Here is a 27,371-nt window from a genome sequence, read left to right as displayed (position 1 = left end):
AACACTGTGTGGCATGCTCAACAAGCCTCGAATGTTAAGTAGCCTACGTGTGTGATAACTGGGTTGCCAACAGTCAAATGTAACAATAGTGTGTGGCATAACTACAATCAATGTATCTTATGCATCATACATTTGTTACATATCATTGTTAGGCCACATTAAGTTGCGATCAATCATGCAAAACGTTGAGAACTCTGACTCAAATGTAACCAGTCATGTTTTAACAGTTGTCTTTCAAACATTACACCTTGAGCTGTACTTACTATATTAGATGATGAATGTGCAATGATGAACCATTAAGACCTGTTGACTTTAGTTTAAAAATGCACTCCTATAGATTCATTGATCTCCACACTCTGCTTAAATATTTCAACCTTTCTACTGAGCAGAGACGGTTTGTTTCAACGTTTCCACAGCAAATCCCCTACTCGTATGGGATTGTCAGCAGGCTTCCATGATATTAAATATTCAAATGTGTTGTCAGTTAGGATGTCTTTGAACTATCATGTTGTTGACATGTAGGGCAACACACTATACCCGTCAATTGTAATCTAACAATCCTTGAGAAGATACAGTAGGTGACTTTCACCAGTGACAAACCTGCCAGAAGGAACTGACTGGAGCTGGGTTTATACTAGCTATGATTGTCCTCTCACACCACAGTGACAGCATGGCTCGATTTTGTACTCATGTAACCTTCTAGGCTCATAGTAGGCTACGTGCCATTGGACGCATCTCAATTGCGTACTCCTCGCATCCTCTCACCTCCTTCTCAAAACCCATTGGAGGAAAAGGACCTCTGGCTCTCTCATCCAATGGGTTTTGAAGAGGCGAGGGTATGCAATTGAGATTCTCCCTTAGAAGCTGGGTCATCTTTTTGTGCCTGTGCTCCTGTGGTATTGTCTCTCATTACCAAGGAGGCGCTGCTGGCTCTTGAACAATGAACTGTGGTGCCACGCATGCCTTAGCACTCACAAGCAGTCAGTTTAGGAGACAGCTAAATCTCTCTGGCTGCCCTTGGGATTCTAATGTTGATCCATGCAGTGAGCAGTTTTAGTCCGATGCATATTATAGTCCAACATAGAGTTGGGGAAGAATTGATTCCAGTCATTCCTTGATGGTGCTTTCACCCCACCGCCTCTACCTGGCATTAGGTTGAGCCTCCCTGTTTGTCACATTGTCTACTTCCACGGCTCCCCCTCTGAGTGTTTGAGGTGAATATTTCATGTTTGTCCCGGGGGCAGTAGTCAGCCAGGTGATCAGGAGAGACGATGAGAGATGCGCTGGCATTTTAAATTGAAATTGCATCATTCTATTGTCTGCTACTACTTTATTTTTCACGAGTTTGTTGGTGTTTATCAGTATGCCTGGAGTGAAATAAGGATACACACCGTTTAGGGGGAATTAGCATAGGCGGCGCATCTATAAGGCTAAGCTTCCCCTAAAGTAAATTGAAATGCACAAGTTAGTTAGCCTAATTGGCCTATTCCTGTCTATACAGAAATTAATAAAATGAAGGGCCTCCCGAGTGGCGCGGGTGGTCTAAGGTACTGCATTGCAGTGCTAGCTGTGCCACAGAGAACCTGGTTCGAGTCCAGGCTCTGTCGCAGCTGGCTGTGACCGGGAGACCCATGGGGGGTGCACAATTTGGCTCAGGGTCGTCTGGGTTATGGGAGGGTTTGGCCTGCAGGGATGTTCCTGTCCCATCGCGCACTAGCGACTGCTGTGGCAGGCCAGGCGCAATGCACGCTGACACGGTAGTCAGGTGTACGGTGCTTCCTCAGACACATTGGTGCGGCTGGCTTCCGGGTTAAGCGGGCATTGTGTCAAGAAGCAGGGCGGCTTGGCTGGGTTGTGTTTCGGAGGACGCACGGATCTCGACCTTCGCCCCTCCCGAGTCCGTACGGGAGTTGCAATGAAGGAACAGGACTGTAACTACCAATTGGATATCACGAAATTGGGGAGAAAAAGGGGTAAAATAATCAATAAAAGAATTTAATCCAAAAAATAAAAAAAATATTCTAAATGCTACACCAGAAAGCATGATTTGGATGATCATTAGCTTCTCGAAATAAAATAAAAATAAAAGCTTGTTTTAAATTGCATAGCCTGTCGGAAGGGCCAGCAATTTGGGCAGCGCTGCGTGGCAAATAGTAAAGAGATGATTGTTGAGTTGCGAATGTCAGTGAAACAGAGGCCCAGCCAGGAATATCGCAATATTTCTAAATACAATTGCTGGAAAACATAGTTTGGAGTTCAAATGTCAGAGGAAGGCCCCAAAAATGGTCAGGTCATAGACGGTTCTCTCTGCTACCGCACGGCAAGCGATACCGGAGCGCCAAGTCTAGGTCCAAAAGGCTCCTTAACAGCTTCTACCCCCAAGCCATAAGACTGCTGAACAATTAATCAAATGGCTCCCTGGACTATTACTTAGTTTAGTTTATTTGCAAATTTGATTTGAAATGGCTATTGCTGTGAAGAGAAGACAAAGAAAATACTCTAATCTGCTCAACTTAATTGTAAAAACACCAGGAAATCAGCTCTGTGATTTTTAATTTGGGAAATCTTTTCCAAGTATTCCCACGCATAATAGAGAAACATGTGATCATATACAAATGTAAGCAAGGTTTGAAATGATTATGTTTTAGTCAAATATCTGTTTGGGTTTCCAAACGAGAGCGACTTTTAACAGTGTTACATCATACAGGCTGGATATCTGCCTGTTTGAACGCCAATAACTCAGATAAACATGAAATGACCCAGGGAATCGATAGAACACCACTCAGAGATGCACAAAAACAATGTACCATTCAAAATGGGTGAACCTTTCTTTTTTTTAATGTTTCCGAATTTTTCGGATTACTAAGCACCTATTGATTTGGAACCATGGAGAGTTACCTGGAAGTTGCAAGGAAAACAGGACCTGCCTGCACTATTCCAACACCATTTCAATGTTTCAACATCATCAAATCACATATGCTTAGTCTAATACCGCGACAACTACACTGAACAAAAATGTAAACGCAACCTGCAACAATTTCAAAGATTTTACTGATTTACAGTTCATATATGGAAATCAGTCAATTGAAATAAATTCATTAGGCCCTAATCTATGGATTTCACATGACTGGGAATACAGATGTGCATCTACTGGTCACAGATACCGTTTTAAAAAGGATATGGGCGTGGATCAGAACCAGTCAGTATCTGGTGTGACCATTTGCCTCGTGCAGCGTGACACATCTCTTTCACGTAGAGTTGATCAGGCTGTTGATTGTGGCCTGTGGAATGTTTCCCACTCCTCCTCGATGGCTGTGCGAAGTTGCTGGATATTGGCGGGAACTGGAACACGCTGTTGAACACGTTGATCCAGAGCATCCCAAACATGCTCAATGGGTGAGTATACAGGCTATGGAATATCTGGGACAATTTCAGCTTCCAGGAATTGTGCACAGATCCTTGCGACATGATGCCTGCCGTGTATTATCATGCTGAAACATGAGGTGATGGCTGCAGATGAATGGCACAATAATGGGTCTCAGGATCTCGTCATGGTATCTCTGTGCATGGGCATTGCCATCGATAAAATGCAATTGTGTTTGTTTGTCTGTAGTTTATGCCTGCCCATACCATAACCCCACTGCCACCATGGGGCGCTCTGTTCAAAACGCTAACATCAGCAAACTGCTCGCCCCCACACGACGCCACACACAGTCTGCCGTCTGCCCGGTACAGTTGAACCGGGATTCATCCGTGAAGAGCACACTCTCCAGCGTGTCGGTGGCCATCGAAGGTGAGCATTTGCCCAAGTCGGTTACGACGCCAAACTGCATTCAGGTCAAGACCCTGGTGAGGACGATGAGCACGCAGAGCTTCCTTGAGACTGTTTTTGACAGTTTGTGCAGAAACTATTTGGTTGTGCAAACTCAGTTTCATCAGCTGTCCGGGTGGCTGGTCTCAGACGATCCCGCAGGCGAAGAAGCCGGATATTGACGTCTTAAGCTGATGTGGTTATACGTGGTCTGCAGTTGAGGCTGGTTGGACGTACTACCAAATTCTCTAAAAAGACGTTGGAAATTAAAATTAAATTATCTGGCATCAGCTCTGGTGGGCATTCCTGCAGTCAGCATGCCAACTGCACACTCCCCCAAACCTTAACATCAGTGGCATTGTGTTGTGTGACAACTGCAGTGTGTTTCCCAGAGTCTGTTCTGGACTTTTTGTACAACGCCACTCGTCACTACAAAACAACTTCAATGAGTTTTGGGCTAAAGTATGTAGCGAACGACAGAGCAGCTGAAGAAATGAGTCGGTGTGAGTCGTCAAGCTAGCTATAGGCACTGCATAGACAAATGTTGCCTTGCTATGAATGAGATCTCAGGAGCATAAAAAAAAAAAGACAGACTGAAACCACCAACACAGGCACCCCATATGAGCGGATCGGAAAATGTCTAGGTCGTGTTTGCTGGGGATGCTGTCAAGTGTTTTAAAAAAGTACATCTGGACTAACTATATAATATATATATTTTTTTTAAACGACGAAAAGGTTCAAACTTAACAATCAACCTCTGTCTACTGTATGTTTATTGTCCCAAACAAACCACTACATGAAAATATTCTTGAGCTGATGTTACAGGGCCCACTCTGCCCTTCTCTGTTTACACACCTATGGTCAGTAATGCTCTGTGGCATAGGTGTAGTCTATTTCCTCCTTTACCATTGTGGTAATGATGTCACCGCTCCTGCACCTTCTCCCAGGTGGGTAGCTGCATCCTGTTTTCAAAATGTTCCGTCCCGCTGTGCTGTTCGCCCAGCCTCACATCTGGACCTAGTTCAGCCTCGGACCACAAAGGCCACTGTGTGTGCCTGCCGCTCCATGGCTTGGGACTGGCCAGACAAGCCAAAGCTCCCATCTTGTTTTTTTAAGAGCCTCATTTGTCCACGGGCCTGCTAATTTTGCTTAAATGTTTTTCCGCTAAATTTGATTTACCTTCCTTAGAAAGAATCTAACTTTAAGGATTCTTATCTACAAGTCAAGTGTTTTTTAATACATGTCTATTCCTATACAAAATGCTCCACCATCACACAGAACCTACCATTGATGTCTGGACAGTGTTTATGTGCCACATATATCTGAGTTTAAGGGTCCAGTCCACATAAACAAACCCCTAGCCCCTACCTCCTGGCCACTGGTGTGGTTGTGAGGCTGGTTGGACGTACTGCCAAGTTCTCTAAAATGACGTTGGAGTCGTCTTTTGGTAGAGAAATTAACATTAAATTATTTGGCAACAGCTCTGGTGGACATTCCTGTAGTCAGCATGCCAATTGCACGCAACCTCAACATTTGAGACATCTGTGGCATTGTGTTGTGTGACAAAGCTGTGCATTTTAGAGTGGCCTCTTATTGTCCCCAGCACAAGGTGCACCTGTGTAATGGTCATGCTGTTTAATCAACTTCTTGATATGCCACACCTGTCAGGTAGATGGATTATCTTGGCAAAGGAGAAATGCTCACTAACAGGGATGTACAACACATTTGAGACAAATAAGCTTTTTGTGCGCATGGACAATTTCTGGGATCTTTTATGTCAGCTCATGAAACATGGGACCAACACTTAACATGTTGCGTTTTTATATTTCAGTATAAATCTGAATGACAGATTGGTATGATTGAAGAATTTAGTAGCTCAACCTAGCCTTTGATAAGAGGTTTAATTTTCACCATATTGCTAAGCAATAATGTCCTATCCACAATAAGTCGCAAGTGATTAGAGACTATGACTGGGTCAAGGTCTGTGGGAAGCAGTCTGGTGACTGGTCTCTGTGGGACACAGCTGCCATGAGGCCCGTGCAGGCCTGTTAGTGCTGTCACAGGTGTTAATGCCACACCCTGGGGGACAGTGGATTAACCACCCTGTAAACAGGGGCCACTGTGTCACCAGGGCTCCAAGGCGTGGGATCCACTGACACACACACGGCCAAAGGGCAGCCCCACACCTGCAGGAGCCTGGATCTGGTCTGGCCCCAGCAGCTGAGCGTCTCAGACAGTCAAACACCCCACCTCTTCTTTCACCCAATGGGGATCTCCTGGGAGAAAGCATTGCCTTTCTTGGAGGTTGTGTGTCAGTGTTATGCTGTGCGTTCCTAAGCAGAGATGCAGCAGGTATTTCTGTGAAGTAACTCCTGTTTGTTTTGACTTGTCTGTCTAAGGAGAAGATATTGGCTCATGAGACATTGGTTCATTATGACTCACTGTGATTGATGTAATTAGGACTGACTTCAAATAGCTCTCATTAGGCGTTGTATTTGACTGACACAATGCAACATTTTACAGTATGTTTGGCATGTCTTGACTTGTCTCCCTCACACAATGTTTACTTACCATGAGTGATTGTTTTTATATGTACTGGCATGTTCTCTTTGTAGACCTGCTGCCGAGCCGACATTAGTAATGTTGTCAAGCAGACTGATAAATGTCGTCTTTACTGGTTGTGAAGTGAAAGTTGAGCCCTGAATGTACAATGTTGATTGTCTTACAAAAAAAATTCTTATTTGCCTTCCAGATGACAGAGCACTTTGCACCTTATTGGTTTCTCTCCACCTAGCTCCACCATCACACATTCCTCATATCATGGTCTAACAGGTCTTCAGCGATGTAGCTGAAATACAACAACAAAGTAGAGACTGAGCTTCATCCTAATCTAACTCGACTTCTCTTCTATGGTTTTGTCCAGATGACGGTTGTGGCCACTCAGTGCTGGGCCCAGAGAGCGGTGTCCTCTCCTCTAAGAGCTACCCGGGCACCTACCCCAACAATACCTGGTGTGAGTGGAAGATCCAGGTGCCAGAGGGCAACAGCCTAGTCATCATGTTTGGTGACCTCGACGTGGAGGCACGGGACTGCCAGTCGGACTACGTCAAGGTCCTCAAGGGGGGCTACGGGGGAGAACATGGTGAGTCTGAGTCAACCATCTTGGCCTTGGCTATTGTCTCTCTGGGTCTATGAGTTGATGTATGACCTAGCTAGCTAGCTGTGGTAGTGGTGGTTTTACACAGAACAGTTTTCACAACGTTCCTCCCCCACAGATGAAAAGCACATGTCAGACTGCGGATCCCTAATAACGTAGCCAAGGACAGAGTTCTTGTGGGAGATTTGACTATTTATATAGAGAGCTGGAGGAGGGCGCAGATGTCTCTGAGGCTGTTCGCAACTACAACAAAGAGGGCGGTGTGGATGATCCTGCTGGTCCGAGAATTCAAGCCCACCGACTATTCTATTAAAGTCTCTGTTAACTTGATCTCTGTGCTTTGATAGGGTTTGAATATACACTACCAGTCAAAAGTTTAGACACACCTACTCGTTCAAGGGTTTTTCTTTATTTGGACTATTTTCTACATTATAGAATAATAGTGAAGACATCAAAACTATGAAATAACACACATGGAATCATGTACTAACCAAAAAAGTGATCATCAAAATCTATTTGAGATTCTTCAAAGTAGCCACCCATTGCCTCGATGACAGCTTTGCACACTCTTGACATTCTTTCAACCAGCTTCATGAGGTAGTCACCTGGAAAGCTTTTCCAACAGTCTTGAAGGAGTTCTCACATGCTGAGCACTGGTCTGCTTTTCCTCCACTCTGTGGTCTAACTTGTCCCAAACCATTTAAATTGGGTTGAAGTCTGGTGATTGTGGAGTCCAGGTCATCTGATGCAGCACTCATCACTCTCCTTCTTCGTTAAATAGCCCCTACACAGCCTGGAGTTGTGTTTTGGGTCATTGTCCTGTTGAAAATCAAATGATAGTCCCACTAAGCGCAACCAGATGGGATGGCGTATCGCTGCAGAATGCTGTGGTAGCCACGCTGGTTAAGTGTGCCTTGAATTCTAAATAAATCACAGACAGTGTCACCAGCAAAACACCCCCACCTCCATGCTTAATGGTGGGAACCACGCATGCGGAGATCATCCGTTCACCTACTCTGCGTCTCACAAAGACACAGCGGTTGGAACCAAGAATGATTTGCGGAGTCGCTGTCTGTTAATGTGGAGATGTCTGTTACTTGAACTTTGAAGCATTTATTTGGGCTGCAATCTGAGGTGCAGTTAAATCCCAATTGTCTGAGGCTGTTAACACTAATGAACTTATCCTCTGCTGCAGAGGTAACTCTGGGTCTTCCATTCCTGTGGCGGTCCTCATGAGAGCCAGTTTCATCATAGTGCTTGAGGGTTTTTGCGACTGCACTTGAAGAAACTTTCAAAGTTCTTGACATTTTCCGGATTGACTGAACTTCAAGTAATGGACTCTCGTTTCGCTTCAGTTTTATTGCTGTTCTTTCCATTATATGGACTAACCGAGAATAGATGCTCAGGGCTTTGCAGCAGATATGTTGAATAGACAGGCCTTACAGACGGTGTGCTCTTAACTGACTCGTACAGTAAGACATTGTGACCCTTGACCCTCCATGTAATCTTCATTCCAATTTCTTTACTTTGATTGTCCTACATTTTGTTAGAAGTCGATCAATTTTGTATTGAACACATCTAAGGAAACAGTGACGCAAGTGTGTACAACATGTGAGACGCAACCGCCACCTCACCTGACAATTAGTCACGGTATATCTGACGAGCAATGAAACGTCTGCCGGCTGTTAGCGGAGCCCAACACAGAAGCATTTGTCATGCAGCACTGTGCCAGGAAGTCTCTCCTTCAGCCTGCTACTGCGAGTAAGAATGAGCAGGAAGTCTCTCCTTCAGCCTGCCACTGCGAGTAAGAATGAGCAGGCTGGGGAGAAGAGCAGGGTATGGGCTGAGGGTAATGTTGAGCTGCCAGATCCATCTTAATGCAGTGAATGATTATCATGCCCATGTTGCAACTCGCCCACGACTGAGTTTACCAGTACAGAGGCCAGGGTGTCAAGGGCCCCTGGGAATCTCAGTGGTGAAACACTGCATGCCTTGGCTTCTCCCCTCAACAGCTTCCTGGTGGAAGCATTCCATTACCGACCAGGTTTCACAACGTGTGTTGCGCATAAATATCCATAGGAATTAGTGTTGTTTACAGTATCCCATTCCCGGGTCATACTTTTCTAACAGGAAATCGTGTCCTGACCTTGAAAGTGGTATTTTCAGTTCTTTTGACACTTCTTCTTATATGACCCATCTAATGTTCCGTAGGACAATAGGGTTGAGGAATGTATTTTTTCATCGTGAAATCCCTCGGTGTTGTTGACGTGTAGTACCGTGAGTCGGTGGATATAGTGATTTCCACCCCAGAGGCTGTGGCTTCCATGGCGCTGACTGGTGGAGGCATCGTGTCTCATCATGGCCGTCAGGTGAAAGAAAAGCCACAAAGGCCATGGAGACCAAGAACAACCAGCACTGGCTGAGTTCCCTCTCATTGGAAAGGGCCCTGGGCACTAGGTTGGCCTGGGCATCTCTCTCTCACATCTCTTTGTCTGCCCTGCAAATTATTTACAGTGAGATTCCTGTCGTTGACAAAAGGGAAGCTTTTTTTCCCTCCTGTGTGAAAGGGAGAGGAAGAGCGGTTTAGATGACATGATGTGGCTTGGCTTGTTGGGGCTGAAAATAGAGCGCCCGTTAGTGAGGTCTGGAGGGACAAACAGTCCCAGTGGGAGGGGGGACCCTGTAGATAGCAGGTCAGACCTTGTCTGTGACCTCAGATATGGTGTCGGGGTTTTACGATAATATGCAATTATTTGCTCTATTTTGGTGGCCTGTTACATTCTAATGCCTTGATTCTTCTGAAATACACAACTAAACTATTTTACCTCCAACATTGGTAGAAGAGTTGAGTAGAAAGACAATTAAAATGACTGAAAAATGTACTGTATGAATTCAGTGTTTTGTTAATAGTTTTGGATATTGTCTAGTCCTATATGATCAGGACTATTTTCTAAGAAAGAGAACATTTAACCTGTTCTCTTGAGTAGTTTCACGGTATACCAAAATGTGTACTTTTTTAATAATTTAAAAAAAAAAACACAGTTTGGTACGAGAATTTTTGTTACTTCTGTGAAATGTGTCTCACATGAGTGAGAGGATCAAGTCTGTCAGTGTAGCCCCCTTTTTATAGTGCTAAGATCAAAGTGCCTGCTCCGCTTATTCATTCCTTGCAAGAGCTGTCTGGGCTGCTGTTAGCTACCCAGTCCACAACAGGAGATTGGTGGCACCTTAAATGGGGAGGACAGGCTCGTGATGATGGCTGGAGCGGAATAAGTGGAATGGTCTCGCATGCATCAAACACATGGTTTGTAAGGAGCCTGTGCACCGCGTCTCTGTGGCTGGCTATATGAAACGTGTGAAAGAAAACACATGAAGGTGCCACAAAACAATAATTTTGCTAAGATACCACTTACATAGGACGTGTAAATTCACGCACAGGAGACGATAAAGAAGCATCCTGAGAATACATTTTACTGCAACCAACCACGGCGCACAAAATGTACACCGGTGCGGAGGAGGAAAGACAGCCAGGAGACTGACAAACCAGCAGTTTCTCTGTCATCGCTCACTTATCAAAAGATGACAAGGCATATCATTCATTCTAGCGGGAGAGGGCTATACAGACTTTTCTGACAAGCGTACTAGCGTACTTTTAAATGAAAAGTAGCCTAGTTAATTTATGAAGTGGGAAAAGTAGCCGGCCGAAAATTGAGTCTGTTACCGGCTGTTTGGCCGGCACTTAGGGAGAACACTGGTGGCACCGTCTTGTGTTGGTAATTTGGAATATGAAATAAGGTCACATTGCTGTCAAAATTCAAATTAATGCAGGTCATTGGTTGTGTTGATAAACCTGCCATTCTCTCCGGTTGCAGTGTATGGGACATTCTGTGGCAGCCTGAAGTCCTACCCCAGAGAGATGCACACAGACTCCAATGAGGTCATCGTACAGTTCCGCAGCGGGCGTCACAACTCCGGACGAGGGTTTCTTCTCTCCTACTCCACCGGGGACAACAGAGGTTTGAAGCTCTTCCTCCTAAACTAACGGTTATGCTGTTTTAGTATTGAACACCAGGTTCTGAATGTTGCACCTGTGTCCTGTTCCGTCCCTCTTGGTTTACCGGACAGACAGTGATCCCGGTAAACCAATCAGCTTTGCCACATGCCACGGCTTGCCTTTCCTCTTCGTTTCTCTGCGCAGGGTGAACTTGGGGCTGTTTCTACAGGCATCGTTTCCAAACACAGCGTAGACCGCTGTCAGTCAGGCCAAGTTGAATAAGACACACATTTCACACAGTGTGCTGATCCAGGAGATTATAGGTGTCAGTTTGCAAACTGGTTTTGATGGATATCCCTGTTTCCACCGTTGTTGTTATCCGAAGCATAATGTAGATGACCGTTGGTGGATAACATGCTGACCAAACCGTCTCTGTGCGTGTGTCCGCCATCATGCGCATGTTGATTTTGTCTGTCCCCACCAGACGTGTTTATGACATGCTGGTTAAAATACAAATACCAATACCAACCGTGGGGGCAGGTCGAAACACACATGAAACATTCAGCTAGCTTGCTGTTGCTAGCTCATTTGTCCTGGAAGATAATCACCGGGTTGTTTATTTTACCTGAAATCTATATGGTCCATTTTTTTGTTGCTGTATCTTTGTAGACTTTTGACCCATTGAGTTATACACAATTGTGTGTTCTCTACTCCGACAATTAATCCACATATAACACAGGGAAACCTAGTCTCTCCTCGTTGATCCTTCGTCTGTGGAGTTTATATGGCAGTTGGCCTGCCAACTTTAAGGTGTGTTACCGCCACCAACTGGACATGAGTGTGGACTTTTTTCATCTTTCAATCGCCTACGTGGGCATATGCTCTTCAAAACCAATGAGGAGATGCGAGAAGTGGGACTTCTCGCATCAAGTATCTAAAATAGAAGTTATATTTTTGGGCCTGGCTAGGCAGATGCGTGCGAGCAATTTGGATGAAATTATTGAATAATATGTAGGTGTACATTTATTTTGCAACGCTTGCAACAGGGCCGGTTTGGTCAGCATGTAAGAGGTGTGTGTGTACACATGAATCTTTATCCCAGAGGGAGGGAAGGAACCAGGGTCTTCACCCTGTTGTTCTAATCGTGTCCTGTTATGGTCCCTTCTGCTCCACAGGGCTGGTTTCCTCTGTCTGCTCTACTCTGAAGCCTCTGGTCAGATTTATATTTTTAGCTCTCATTGTATCTCTTCCCTCTCCTGTTCCCCCCCCCCCCCCCCCCCTCAGATCTGCTGACATGTTTAGACAAAGGCAGCCATTTCTCCGACTTAAAGTACAGGTAAGGGTGTTTCGTACGTAGGGGTGTGTGTCGACGACCAGTCAGATGTCTTCCTTTGTGTCCTTGATGAACTGTAATGGCAAGAGATTACTAGATTGATCATGGACCTTAATGGAAAATATTACCCCTTGTTACCCATCAGCTAGTCAAAGATGGGCTTCTCATTTCCTCAATATTCTGAAATATTTATACAATTTAGATTCCAGTATCTTATACGTCTCCATTTAGGTCAATTTTTGTCCACTTACGGCGTTGTAATGTTGGTGTCTCTGGTGTGTCTATTGTTGTCTACCCCCACAGGAAGTACTGTCCGGCAGGATGCAAAGCAGTGACGGGCGACATATCCGGGGATATTTCCCAGGGTTACAGACATGTAAGTATAATTCTACTACTGTCCTCAAGGGTAGCCTACTGCATGCTTTTTTAACTGTATGTTCCCAGGTTTCTAAAAGCAGACAAATGCTGTTTGCTCTCTGCCTCCTCCCTGGGGAAAGTGTAACCACAGACATTGGATTCGTTATTTACAAGGCATCTTTCTGTCCTTCGAAGCCTTGGCAACAGTGTGGCCCTGACAGATTCTAGTCCCCTGAAGCAGCCAGTCAGCCATGCACTTGTTTGTTTACTCTTCATTACATTAGCCTGTCCTGTCTTGTGTCAGAGGAACTAAACTGTTCAGAGGCGCCACTTAGACCACCACCGTCCTCTGCCCACAGGTGCTTCGAGTAGTAGTAGGATTACTGAATGGGCCCTTGTTAGCCAGAGAAACAGACACACCAAAAGCTGGATATGAGGAGTTGGCCCCAGGCTAACCAGTTGTTGCTGGTGCTTTTGTCTGGCTCCTGCTGTGCAAGTGGTTGTGATTTGTTGGGACACTGCTGTGTTGCCCGAGGGTGCTTGTTGTGTCATTTCTACCTCAGAGTTCATACGGGGGGGGGCCCCTTTTTTCCCGTGATAAACCCCCACCACCCTCCCCCAACACACACACACACACACACAGGTTGTGGAGGTATACTGGATGGGTATTCTGTTTATGTAACTGCTGTGCATTTTTTCTCAGCAGCAGAGCTGGGTTTTGCTGTTTAGTAGGTTGCATCACAGGTCAGTCAAACCACAGAAGCAAGGCAACTGTAAAACCAAACAAAAAGTATTTGTGTCTAACTGGCTTAGGGGTCTTGTACTGTAGAACGCTTTAGGCTCCTTACACCTATTTAGAGCTAGAGATTTGCCACCTTTCAGTGTAATACCTGTAAATAGTAGCTATATAGTAATACCATAAGATGTGTAATACTAAGGTAAACAGCCAAACACACACAGACTTAAGAACTAAGCACTGTGAGAAAGTTCTGGTCACTGATGTCCAGAGTCACTTCTGAACCATAGTTTTACCAGCCCTCCCATCTATGGGCTCAGGACATATAAAATCAATTATATGATCTCTATGGGGCTCTGGGAAACCTTTCATGTGGGCCCCCTGGAGGGGATCAACCCCAGTTGTGGTCCTCCTGCCCTGTCCACCCCTGCCTTGGCTGGTGTATCTAAAAAGAGAGGGGCTTTTCAGACCAGGGGCTTTCTCGAGCTCCTGAGGGTCAGCTCTCTCTTGGGCGTGATCAGGGCTACTGAGTGGCCAGAGGTCAGTGTGACAATGTGACAGACAGCTTCAGGCTTAGGAAGCCCAGCAGGGAGCTCAAGCCCCACAACAATAGGCTGCTGGAGCACAACAACAACGTTCCACCGTCTGCTGCTGGGAAGAAGCATGAGGGGTCTAGGGCCGAGGGACTGAACCATAGAGCTCGTCTCCAGAGCGATCGATTAGTCCACGTTGGCTATTGTATAGGGAGGGTTTGGTGGAGGGCCTAGATTACGAGATAAAGCCTGTGGAACAGAAGTTGTTTTCTCTGTCCACTGCACCCATTCAATAGACACGCTCATTAGCATTTAGACTAACGCAACCGTTTGTACGTGTTCTGGGCGGTCTGTTGCATTAATGGCTCCTCAGAGTATATTTGGTGTAACCATTCACATTGTTTTGATACACTGCATATAGGTAATTAACGTGGTTATCACACCATATGTCGCCATTCCGTGTGAAGAAGCACTGTAGTAAATGAATCATTTAGCAATATGTTCTGTTTGTTGAAAGGTAATTTGTCTCTTTAGTTAGTGAATATGACCCTTGAGCATTGACAGCAGGGAAGTAAGTAACTGTTGATGGTTCCTCTTCTACTGTGTGTTATTAATCCCCCGCCACCCCCCCCCCCCTCCCCCCGCGCTGCTAAAATGGTAAATGCTTCTCTGAAATACAGTAATCAGCAGAGGTATAGACGAGAAGGTTAACTGAGGCAGGACACATAGTCAGTCTCAGTTAGAACCAGACAGTCCTTGGCTGAAGTGTTAAAGCCATTATATAGTCTATGCCTCTCCTAGTAACAGCAGCAACCTTGAACCCAGCCTTGCTCTAGCACCAGTCCATGATTAGTCTCTAGACATAACTGACTGGGGCCATGATCTAATATACAAACTACCAGAGCCTATCCATCTGCTCTATCGGCAGCCAGACGGACGGGCAGCAGGACAGGGTTATCTGTATTTACGCTGTCTTGCCCTGCAGTATATAAAAGATCAGGGTAATACTCACGAGGCAGTTAAATCTGTCCCCAGAGCAGCTGTTATTCCAGATAAGAGACTCTGTAAAGCAGGTCCTCAGGGTCCCAGCCACTGGTCCTGTTATGGGAGCAGCAGCCATCCCTCCCACCCAGCATGGAATATGTGCTCAGTGAACACCTAGTTGCCAGACCAGCCTGTCTGGAATCTAGCCTGTCTGTAATTGCTTTTTACATGGAAAGGGAGGAAATTGCTGCAGGCTGAAATGAGCCGAAACGGATTTTTAGCACAGAGCTTTCACCTTGTCCCCATGTTAAAGTTAAATTATTATATATATTTATTTTTTACATTTGAATAACAATATGTTTTCAGTAACTCATTTTTTTGGGGTCTGTATTAATGTGTTTGAGTGCTTGTTTCAATTGATCCTTGATGGACCCTAATGGAGAATGTTATCAGCAGAGCTCGGATACATTTTTAAAGCGCTCCAGTGATTGCCATGTTAATTGTAAGTCGTCAATTGTAAATCATCAATCCTGTCTGTTTGGAGAAAATGTATGTTTTATACTCTTATCTCTGAGGTCATTCCTACCTGTCCCAGTCTTTCATTTCAGCAGCAGGGTGGGTCATTCACTGAGCGGTAGGCAGCTAGCTATTCCAGAGCTATGTTCTGTGACAAGGTACTGCTTTTCTAAGTAACTCATCACCGAGAAATATGTTTGACATTCCTCCTATAGCTACAATTACCGTCATTGTCGCCCCTAGAACGCAATCACAATGTGCCTTTTTTCCCATGCTTAAGTTAAGTGTGGCGTGATTGAGAATGCATGGACCTTAAATAAGATTAGAGTCGACTGTGGCTCCATGTCATGAGATTGCCTCTTTCATTTGTGTTGAGATGCCTGTGCTCCCATTGCTGACACAGATGAATGATGGGGTGCGGCATTGCGTACACGCCGTCTATCATGGGGCAGGGCCAGTCCCCGTAAAGGGGAACCTCGGAAGGAGGGATGGTGCATTGTAATGAACAGAGATGCGCTGATGGAAGCCGTGGTGCAAGCCTTTTCACTTAGGGTGTCCATGTTTAAATGTGTATGTTCCGTGGCCTACACTGTCTTGATGAAATGGTTTTTGCCATGCGTAGTATTTCTGTGTGGTAGTGGTTTTTGGCTAGCTCACGGTCAGACTTTCGTTACCAGTGTGCAAAGTTTCACTCTTCTCACTGCGTTTCGTCGTGGTTATCTGTGCTGACTGTCTGTGACATCTCATATCTCTCTGCTTTCAGACGTCTGTGCTGTGTAAGGCTGCGGTCCATGCCGGGGTTATCCTGGATGAGTTAGGAGGCTGGGTATCCGTGGAGACCCAAAAAGGCCTGAGTCACTACCCCGCCACCAGAGCCAATGGGATCCAGTCCAAAGAGTGAGTACTGCGGAATGACATGCCATGATTAAGAGGGCGGGCAGTACAACAGCAGTAGATGTGAATGTCAGGCATCATATGTTGCCCTTAACAGCACTAAAGGCTACTACTAAGGCTGCTCTTTAGATAGGCAGCCCAATTCTGATCTGTGAAAAAGATCTGTTGTGAAAAGATCTGATGTGATTGGTCAAAAATGATCAGAATTGGGCTGCCTGTGTAAATGCAGCCTAAGCAGAGGTACCAATTGGTATCCAAAAACATTATCGACTGGCTTAGGATAGCTCGTTGTAAGATTCTGAAAGAAGTGGTTGCATGATGGGACACCTCATGTTCTGTCATCTCTGCTATGAGAGTTAAATAAATGGCACTTGCTCACTGCCCCTGACCTTGAATAGTTTACCTCAGTCAAAACAGGATTCATCAGGCAGGGCTAGCGGGCTTGCATTCCTGCACTGTTTCAGCGATAAGATTAGCCAGCTCCTCGCTAACGTCAGAGACACTCAGTATGGCCTATGGCAATCACCGAGATGTGTGATGGAGGTCTGAGGTGGCAGAGGAGAGAATAATATTGGCCATCACTCAAGCTGTCGGTAATATATTCAGTTGGGCACAGGTTTCTGTCATTTAGAAGTAATACATGCAAAGATGACCTGAAAAGTCATGGATATCACAAATTGACTTCAGAGCCCTAAGGCCTATAGCTATGTGAATGCATTAAAGCTATGTTGGCAATTCAAACGGAGACATTTTGAAATGTGTGTGTTAGGTTTCCACGTATCGTTGAACGCTGCTCATCAAGCGATCACTTTCTTAATGCTTCGTTGGATTCACTGGCTATACATGCACTGCTGAATTGAATACACACCTCCTTATAGACCTTCAGTATTTGTGGATTTCCCTTGAAAAGTGCTATGTCATCAGATCTACATAAAGCATAGTGCTGCTCCTTTGTCAAATGTACAAGGCTAATTCTCCAAATGCTTGGCCTTTGCTAAAAGGGGTGAGTACTTGGGTTGTCAGAACCCACTGTTAACTGCAACACTCCCAATGGTATTTAAGGTGGTATGAATGAAATGCAGAAAGTATTGGACGCTGTTAAGGCAAGTTTGACATTTTCCCGTTGGATTCTGCTGGATTTGGACATGAAATTCTGGAAGGAAAAACATCGCTTTCACTCGAGCCCCATCCCACCTCCAGAAGATGTAAGTCTTTGTCTCTGGAAGAAAAGATCAATATCTTGTTTGTAATATGAATTTGGATGATGTCAAATCACGATGGATACCTGTGTTGTTCGTACTGTATCCACGTTGTAGCAGGATCAGTTACGTTTTGACTGAGATACTTTGATTATTTTGACACTCAGGTGAAATTTATTACCTACATTAAAGTGTTTTATCTTTTTGTAGTTTGACACACCTCTGTAATCGTCCCAAAATATAATTGAACCACCAGATCTGCTTTTTTGAACTGTTCAGAAACATCAGATTCAGGAAGCTGGTGAAAATGACAGGATATTGAGTGATGGCTGAGAAAGATAATTCTTCCGACAAGCTCCCTTTAATTCACACCCCCCCCCCCGGTGTCTTAATGTGTTCAGGTTAATCCCCTAGTTACAGGCAGCGAGGAGAGAAGAGACTCCACAGAGAGTGTAGAAGGGTAGGGGAAACGAGGCACTGGGTCCTGGGGGAAGGCTGATTTGGGAAGAGAACGGGGTGGGGATGCTCCTTTGGGGCCACAATGGATGTTCCTCCACAATGGCAGGCCCTCAGTGTATCATTGTAATCGTTGAAGTCCGCCATTGATGGAAATCTTATTTTTCTTCTTCCAGCGGTTCTTTGTCCGATGCTCTCTTCACGTTCGTCACTAATGGTAAGATTTGTTTTGTTCTCATTCGCTACTGATTTTATGCTTTTTAAATATTTGTATTTCAAACTAAATGTGCTGAATTTCAGGCAGAAATTTGTCAAAGCCTACAAACAACTTACTAAATGAAAAATAGTACGCTGGCATTTTCTGACAATTTGCTGATAGGTGTTGAAAAATGAAATAGTTCACAGTCAACAGGTGCCAAATGGGCAAAATACCTACTTGATTTGGAAAAAATGAAAGCTAACGTAGTCGCATCTTATCTTGGGAAGCATGGGAACCCCTTATCTCCTGTCTGTTTATTTTAATACGGCTGTTTGCAATCTGGCACAGTTTCATCCAGTCAGTCAACTCTACCTGTGGAGAGAGATGGATAGATAGGCTCTGGCTAATCTCACAGCAGGCAGGCAGGCCTCCAGGGAACACCCACAAATAATCACATTCACATCATCCCAGAGACCCTGGACCCACTCCAATTTGCTGTTGTTACCTCGTACCTCTGCACATCGACTCGTTACTCATTGTCTATTTATTTGTATTATTACTACTTTTCTATTTCTCTCTTTCTCTCTGCATTGTTGGAAAGGGCTCGTCAGCATTTGACTGTTAGTCTACGCCTGTTGTTTACGAAGCCCGTGACGAATAAGATTTGAAATGAACCATTGGTGTTAAGTATAGAGAGCAGAAGTATTAATTCAGACACGTGATGATACAACCGCAGATTGGCTGCATGTATTAGTCATATTTGCGCTCAGTAACTGGACAACGGTACCGGTTTCTAAGAACTTGTGATGTGAAACATTTCCAATTCAGTTATGTTTCTCGTGGACTATTGGCCTTTAATATGTGATCGTTAGTTTATTGCCTCGAGGACTACTCCCTTTAACAAATCTATCTTTTGAGTGGAGAGATCTCTCCGATGGACTTAGACAGCATCAATGTTCACGTGACACATTGACAAATGTCCTGACACTGACAAATGCTGCCATGACATACTTTCCCTAGTCTGGAAGCTTCATGACCTCATCAAGAACGTCGATGTCCTGCACTTTAATCAAGACTAGCTCCTTATTGACTGTCCTCTGTCCACACACTCATTATGTTGGAATGGTGATGAGTACAGGAGTCATAGCTGCCTTAGGGTCCTAGTGCATAAGGGTTTAGCTTGTTCACGAGTTGACAGGGCTTTAGTCATAGTTGTTACATAGGGTTTTAGTTAGTTGTGGAGTCGACAGGGCTTTAGTCATAGTTGTTACATAGGGTTTTAGTTAGTTGTGGAGTCAACAGGGCTTTAGTCATAGTTGTTACATACGGTTTTAGTTAGTTGTGGAGTCGACGGGGCTTTAGTCAGACTAGGTGCTCCTGTGACTGTTCTGACAGAATGTCTCCCCTCAGAAAGAAGTGGGCTTTAGAAAAGCTGGGCTCAGATTCCCCTAATGCTTCTCCACTGCCTTTGTGCTCTTTTAAAACATTTACAACATGTGACTCCAGTTAGGAGTACAGAGGCAGATTTTTAAGACGTGTACATTTTCCTGTTGAGTCAATGCTCGCCACGAGTGGCTGTGTTATTGGTTCCACATGCGTTTTATGTTAATTAAATGCTGGTGCAAAGTTGAGGAACAATACAGTCCCCCTCCTTTGAATTTGGTTTTAAACTTCATCACTTATAATCCATAATAAATCAGAAAAACAAAAACAAGCAGTCATGTTGGAGGGAGACAGTGGAAATATTTCAGTTAACTTATAATTCTCCTGAATTAAACTTATTTACTTTTTCCTCTTCCTTTGTTGTTTTCTAGACTGTAAGAACCAGTCAGTGCTGCGGACAGTGTCTGTGAGTGCCAGTTCATGGTGGAAGAGGGCAGGGGAGATGGGTCATCAGTCTGACTGGGCGCCCAACAGCTCCCAGGCTGACCCAGGATCAGGGAGCCGCTCCTGGGCTGCAGACCAGAACGACAGCCTGCAGTGGCTCCTGCTGGACCTGGGGGAGAAGAAGAGGATCACAGGTGAGATAAGAGTCCTACTCAGAAGATAAGTAGTGCACTGTTTTTTTTTCTCAGGATTTATTTGGATTCCCATATTGGCTCCACACCCTACAGAGCATGTCTTGCTTGCCCAGCATGCCTTTGGGTTACCAGGCGACGCTTAAGTTTTTTTGTTGTTGGAATTTTGAGATTTGGTTGTAGCCTACTGGTACATATTTCCACCGTTGCCACGCTCTCTGTCCTGATGAATGGCAATCCCTTCTTACTGGGCCTGCTCCGTGCTCAGCATACTGTAACCGTTAACCGTAATTAAGTAGGAGCCCTGGTGTTCTTGGCCAAGTCATAAAGGATCAATGGCAGAGCTTTGCTGTAGAGTTCCTCACTCCGTGGCAACAATATAAAAACAGGCCTTCAGTTTTAACTCTCTCCTGCCTGGCTGCCCCCCCTCCCCCTCATTCGTAGCCCTCTAGAGGATGGTAAAAGGGCTAAGGCGCAACATGAACACATCTGTCGGAAAAAGCAGAGGATGGATAGAAATGGGATCAAGGGATTAAGGTTGTTTTAGAGGGGGTAGTTATCCTTATAAAGGGGTCTGTCTCGTGATTTAACTCTGGAGGGCGGTTCACCACTGCCAAACCGTGGCACATGTGCACCACACACACACACACACACACACACACACACACACACAGAGCATTAGAGAATGCCCCTCTGTATTGCTCCTCTACAAATAAGAGAGAGACTTACAAAGGCTGGTTTAAATATAGGACCATGCCGGACTCAATTTATTTTGAGCGTGGTGTGTGTGTAATCAGCAAGTCACAAGTTAATGTCATGCTGCTTTACAACACATTGGGTTCCAGTCAATGAAGAATGTCTGCTGTTTCTGAAATTCAGAGTTAAGGGGAACATTGTATTGATTGGAATGCGAGCTATTGAAAATGGAAGCACTTTTATAGTAGAATTGTTGTTGTGCAACAATCATAAGATTCTATAGTCTGAGGAATACAACCCTTTCTTTCCTAGACGGTCATGCTTTTCTGATAATCACATTATGGTAGATTGGATTTCTGTTGTCAGAATATGTTCTGGGATTCTTTAGATGGCATTGAGGAGTACACCACATCAGTAACTGGCTTCATCAATAAGTGCATCGATGAAGTCGTCCCCACAGTGACTGTACGTACATACCCCAACCAGAAGCCATGGATTACAGGCAACGTCCGCACTGAGCTGCCGCTTTCAAGGAGCGGGATTCTAACCCGCAAGCCTGTAAGAATCCCGCTATGCCCTCCGACGAACCATCAAACAGGCAAAGCTTCAATACAGGACTAAGATCGAATCGTACCTCACCGGCTCCGACGCTCGTCAGATGTGGCAGGGCTTGCAAACTATTACAGACAACAAAGGGAAGCACAGCCACGAGCTGCCCAGTTACACGAACATACCAGACGAGCTAAATTACTTCTATGCTCGTTTCGAGGCAAGTAACACTGAAACATGCATGAGAGCACCAGCTGTTCCGAACGACTGTGTGATCACGCTCTCCGTAGCCAATGTTAGTAAGACCTTTCAACAGGTCACAAGGCCGCAGGGCCAGACGGATTACCAGGACGTGTATTCCAAGTATGCACTGACCAACAGGCAAGTGTCTTCATTGACATTTTCATCCTGTCTCTGTTTCAAGCAGACCACCATAGTCCAGGTGCCCAAGAACACGAAGGTAACCTGCCTAAATGATTACCGATCTGTAGCACTCATTTTTCTGTAGCCATGAAGTGCTTTGAAAGGCTGGTCATGGCTCACATCAACACCATTGTCCCAGAAATCCTAGACCCACTCCAATTTGCATACCACTCCAACAGATCCACAGATGATGCAATCTCTATTGCACTCCACACTGCCCTTCCCCACCTATGTGAGAATGCTATTATTTGACTACAGCTCAGCGTTCAACCCCATAGTGCCCTCAAAGCTCATCACTAAGCTAAGGACCCTGCTTCTAAAACCTCCCTCTGCAACTGGATTGTGGACTTCCTGACGGGCTGCCCCCAGGTGGTAAAGGTAGGGAACAACCCATCCACCACGCTGCTCCTCAACATGCAGGTCCCTCAGGGATGCGTGCCCAGTCCGCTCCTGTACTCCCTGTTCACTCATGACTGCATGGCCAGGCAAGAATCCAACCCCATCATCAAGTTTGATGACACAACAGTGGTAGGCCTGATCACGGACAACAATGAGACAGCCTATAGGGAGGTCAGAGACCTGACCGTGTGGTGCCAGGACAACAACCTCTCCCTCAACGTGATTAAGACAAAGGAGATGATTGTGGACTACAGGAAAAGGAGGACCTAGCACGCCCCCATTCTCATCGACGGGGCTGTCCGGGGAGCACCTGCTCGGCCTCCGACCGCAAGGCACTACAGAGGGTAGTGCCTACGACACAGTACATCACTGGGGCCAAGCTTCCTGCCATCCAAGACCTCTATATTAGGCGGTGTCAGAGGAAGGACCTAAAAATTGTCAGACTTCAGCCACCCTAGTCATAGACTGTTCTCTCTGCTACCGCACAGTAAGCGGTACCGGAGCGCCAAGTCGAGGTCCAAAAGGCTTCTTAACAGCTTCTACCCCCCCAAACCGTAAGACTCCTGAACAGCTAATCAAAGGGCTACCCAGACCCCTCTTTTACACTTCTGCTACTCTCTGTTTATAATCTATGCATAGTCACTTTAATGAACTCTACCTACATGTACATATTACCTCAATTAACCGGTGCCCCCGCACATTGACTCTGTACTGGTATCCCCTGTATATTGCCTCACTTGTTATTTAACTGCTGCTGTTTAATTATTTGTAACTTTTGTATTTTCTACTTATCTATTTTTTTTTAACTTAACACTTAATTGTATTTATTTTCTTAACTTCTTAAAACATTGTTGGTTAAGGGCTTGTAAGTAAGCATTTCACCGTAAGGAATACCTGTTGTATTCTGCACGTGACAAATTAAAATTAGATTTAACAATTATGAATTGGAAACTATTACACTCAAAGTTCACCAAAAGTACAATTTCAACCATGAGCCAACAATCCAATAGTTACTTTCAATACCTTGAGGGTCTGAGATCCTGTATTGGAATTATGACAGTCATTTCCTATAATGATAGGTGTGCTGCGTCTCCATATAACCCACAATGCCGTGTGTAATGTGGAGTAATGACATGTTGCGGGTCGCCCGTCTGCCGCCATATTGTTCTGGCCCAGTGTCAGGTGCTCATCTGCCACAAAAATGCTCAATCATACTGTCTGGGAGCTGCAAATGACTGTGACGGTTTCCACGTGGTGGTTCAGTGATTGTTCTGCTCTCTGAGGTGATGTCTCCTGTCCCAGTTCCAGTACATTCCAGGACTGACCAATGGGTGACATCACTGCCTCGGACACCGAGATAAAACATTTAAAGGGGGGGGGGACATGTTAAGCAATAGAAAGAAAATGCGCTCTGTTTTTGTTCTACAGGAATTATCACGACTGGCTCCACAATGTTGGACTATGACTACTATGTGATGAGCTTTGTGATCGATCACAAGGAGAGTCGTCGGTGGAGGACCTACACACAGAACAATAGAACACAGAACATGGTGAGTATTCAAAATCCAGTTGTCTGATATCTGACTTCCATATTCAATTGCCTGTTATGTCTATTGTTCCATAATTAACTGTCTTTATACATTATTGTACAACAACAGACCTTCCTATATGCATAATCAATGTCTTCTGTTACTCATGAGTCACAAGAATGCTTGCCAGTCCCTCTGACCCTCTCCTCTCTCTCTCTCTCTCTCTCTCTCTCTCTCTCTCTCTCTCTCTCTTGGTCTCTCCCTTTCTCCCGGTCAGGTATTTGAGGGGAACCAGGACAGTCTGCATCAGACCAGGAACACCTTCCACCCTCCAATCATAGCCCGCTATTTACGCATCATACCTCACACCTGGCACCAGAGGATTGCCATGACAGTAGACCTGCTGGGCTGCAACTATGTCAGAGGTACAAATCCTAACCACATCTAACCTGACTACAGCAGAAATATACAGTGGGGAGAAGAAGTATTTGATACACTGATGATTTTGCAGGTTTTCCTACGTACAAAGCATGTAGAGGTCTGTCATTTTTGTCATAGGTACACTTCAACTGTGAGAGACGGAATCTAAAACAAAAATCCACATTGTATGATTTTTTAAGTAATCAATTTGCATTTTATTGCATGACATAAGTATTTGATCACCTACCAACCAGCAAGAATTCCGGCTCTCACAGACCTGTTAGTTTTTCTTTAAGAAGCCCTCCTGTTCTCCACTCATTACCTGTATTAACTGCACCTGTTTGAACTCGTTACCTGTATAAAAGACACCTGTCCACACACTCAATCAAACGGACTCCAACCTCTCCACAATGGCCAAGACCAGAGAGCTGTGTAAGGATATCAGGGATAAAATTGTAGACCTGCAGAAGGCTGGGATGGGCTACAGAACAATAGACAAGTGGCTTGGTGAGAAGGCAACAACTGTTGGCGCAATTATTAGAAAATGGAAGTTCAAGATGGCGGCCAATCACCCTCGGTCTGGGGCTCCATGCAAGATCTCACCTCGTGGGGCATCAATGATCATGAGGAAGGTGAGGGATCAGCCCAGAACTACACGGCAGGACCTGGTCAATGACCTGAAGAGAGCTGGGACCACAGTCTCAAAGAAAACCATTAGTAACACACTACGCCGTCATGGATTAAAATCCTACAGCGCACGCAAGGTCCCCCTGCTCAAGCCAGCGCATGTCCAGGCCCATCTAAAGTTTGCCAATGACCATCTGGATGATCCAGAGGAGAAATGGGAGAAGGTCATGTGGTCTGATGAGACAAAAAGAGAGCTTTTTGGTCTAAACTCCACTCGCTGTGTTTGGAGGAAGAAGAAGGATGAGTACAACCCCAAGAACACCATCCCAACCGTGAAGCATGGTGGTGGAAACATCATTCTTTGGGGATGCTTTTCTGCAAAGGGGACAGGACGACTGCACCGTATTGAGGGGAGGATGGATGGGGCCATGTTTCGCGAGATCTTGGCCAACAACCTCCTCCCCTCAGTAAGAGCATTGAAGATGGGTCATGGCTGGGTCTTCCAGCATGACAACCACCCAAAACACACAGCCAGGGCAACTAAGGAGTGGCTCCATAAGAAGCATCTCAAGGTCCTGGAGTGGCCTAGCCAGTCTCCAGACCTGAACCCAATAGAAAATCTTTGGAGGGAGCTGAAAGTCTGTATTGCCCAGCGACAGCACCGAAACCTGAAGGATCTGGAGAAGGTCTATATGGAGGAGTGGGCCAAAATCCCTGCTGCAGTGTGTGCAAACCTGGTCAAGAACTACAGGAAACGTATGATCTCTGTAATTGCAAACAAAGGTTTCTGTACTGTATTAAGTTCTGCTTTTCTGATGTATCAAATACTTATGTCATGCAATAAAATGCAAATAAATGACTTAAAAATCATACAATGTGATTTTCTGGATTTTTGTTTTAGATTCCGTCTCTCACAGTTCAAGTGTACCGATGATAAAAAAATACAGACCTCTACATGCTTTGTAATTAGGAAAACCTGCAAAATCGGCAGTGTATCAAATACTTGTTCTCCCCACTGTAACAGTCTGGTTGAGTGGGTTTGGCTGCAGGACAAGATGGTGTTATCAGTGAGTCAGTATTTGCGATTGACTGCCTTTTAGAGAAGCTTTGGTGAGGAAGATCAGCTCCTGTAGGGAACTGACCTATTGTTTTACAGTACGTTTACTATAAAGTGGGGAAGTAGGATAGATCTGTAATTTTGCTGAATGTTATTGGCACATCTGTTGATCGTTCAACGCTCACTCGCTACCACTTTTTTTTCTCTACTCTTCTCCCTTTCCCTCTTTACCCTCCTCCCTTTCCCTCTTTACCCTCAGTGAACATGTCATCCCAGGTCACCCTGGAGACGGTACCCACCAAACCCAAGCCTCCGGTGGGGGACGAGGAGATCACTGAGCCGTTGCCCTCCCAGGCAGACCTAGGTACCCATATCATTAAAACATTGCTTCCACCAGATGTTTGTTTGTGTCATAGCTGGCTAACATGCTCTCTCCTCTCTATTCTCAGTAAAGCTGGCCATCATCATCGTACCCACAGTCTTATCTGTGGTGCTCATTGGGATTTGTCTATTCAAGATGCTGCAGAAGTAAGTGGGTCGTTCATGTCATTTGAATAGATAATGTAATGCTTTTAGAGACGGTAGTGTAAGGTCGTGTAAGAAGAGCTTGCACCTTAATGACTCATGGGGTTCCTGTCCCCATGACAACGTGACTGACTAGCTCAGATTGGCCTGACCTTATATGGCCCCGTAGCAGCGGGTTCTCTCTACCGTGTGCCTACTCTCTAGACGATGTCTGTTAATTATGTGTGGGAGATGTCGTCTATCTGCCTGTGTGTCTGTCAGTATGGATGTGCCTGAGGAGGAGATATTTTCAGGAAAAGAGAGAGGTGAGGACAAGGATTAGATTGGAGCAAGGGAGAGATAGATGTATGGGACAATGAGGGTCAGGAAGATTCCTAGAACGGTCCTTTGAAATAGCTGCCTGTCTGTTGCTCAGCTCACATAACAAGTCTGACCACCAACACAACCAGTCATTCGTGTCAGTGAGAGAACACTGGAGGAGGATGCACAACATACAGTGGGGCAAAAAAGTATTTAGTCAGCCACCAATTGTGCAAGTTCTCCCACTTAAAGAGATGAGAGGCCTGTAATTTTCATCATAGGTACACTTCAACTATGATAGACGAAACGAGAAAAAAAAAATAGTATTGTAGGATTTTTAATGAATTTATTTGCAAATTATGGTGGAAAATAAGTATTTGGTCAATAACAAACAAGCAAGATTTCTGGCTCTCACAGACCTGTAACTTCTTCGTTAAGAGGCTCCTCTGTCATCCACTCGTTACCTGTATTAATGGCACCTATTTGAACTTGTTATCAGTATAAAAGACACCTGTCCACAACCTCAAACAGTCACACTCCAAACTCCACTTTGGCCAAGACCAAAGAGCTGTCAAAGGACACCAGAAACAAAATTGTAGACCTGCACCAGGATGGGAAGACTGAATCTGCAATAGGTAAGCAGCTTGGTTTGAAGAAAT

At 45.0% G+C, this 27,371-nt stretch overlaps 1 protein-coding gene across 1 annotated transcript in view; it reads left to right on the top strand.

The window, feature by feature from the left end:
• Nucleotides 1–27,371, top strand: part of dcbld1 (discoidin, CUB and LCCL domain containing 1) — a 38,452-nt gene that overhangs the window by 1,168 nt on the left and 9,913 nt on the right. The window contains exons 2-12 of the mRNA XM_021600424.3: nt 6,735–6,953; nt 10,841–10,984; nt 12,247–12,298; nt 12,599–12,671; nt 16,185–16,318; nt 18,147–18,187; nt 19,984–20,190; nt 23,683–23,804; nt 24,061–24,208; nt 26,147–26,251; nt 26,337–26,415. Of these exons, the coding sequence (XP_021456099.3) occupies nt 6,735–6,953; nt 10,841–10,984; nt 12,247–12,298; nt 12,599–12,671; nt 16,185–16,318; nt 18,147–18,187; nt 19,984–20,190; nt 23,683–23,804; nt 24,061–24,208; nt 26,147–26,251; nt 26,337–26,415 (1,324 nt within the window). The remainder of the gene's footprint in view (nt 1–6,734; nt 6,954–10,840; nt 10,985–12,246; nt 12,299–12,598; nt 12,672–16,184; nt 16,319–18,146; nt 18,188–19,983; nt 20,191–23,682; nt 23,805–24,060; nt 24,209–26,146; nt 26,252–26,336; nt 26,416–27,371) is intronic.

The sequence above is a fragment of the Oncorhynchus mykiss genome, chromosome 4 (genome assembly GCF_057628025.1).
Source record: "Oncorhynchus mykiss isolate SJ-2025 chromosome 4, ASM5762802v1, whole genome shotgun sequence".
Classification (NCBI taxonomy): Eukaryota; Metazoa; Chordata; class Actinopteri; order Salmoniformes; family Salmonidae; genus Oncorhynchus; species Oncorhynchus mykiss.
The sequence above is the reverse complement of the archived record's forward strand: the minus strand, read 5'-3'. Positions and strand labels throughout refer to the sequence as shown.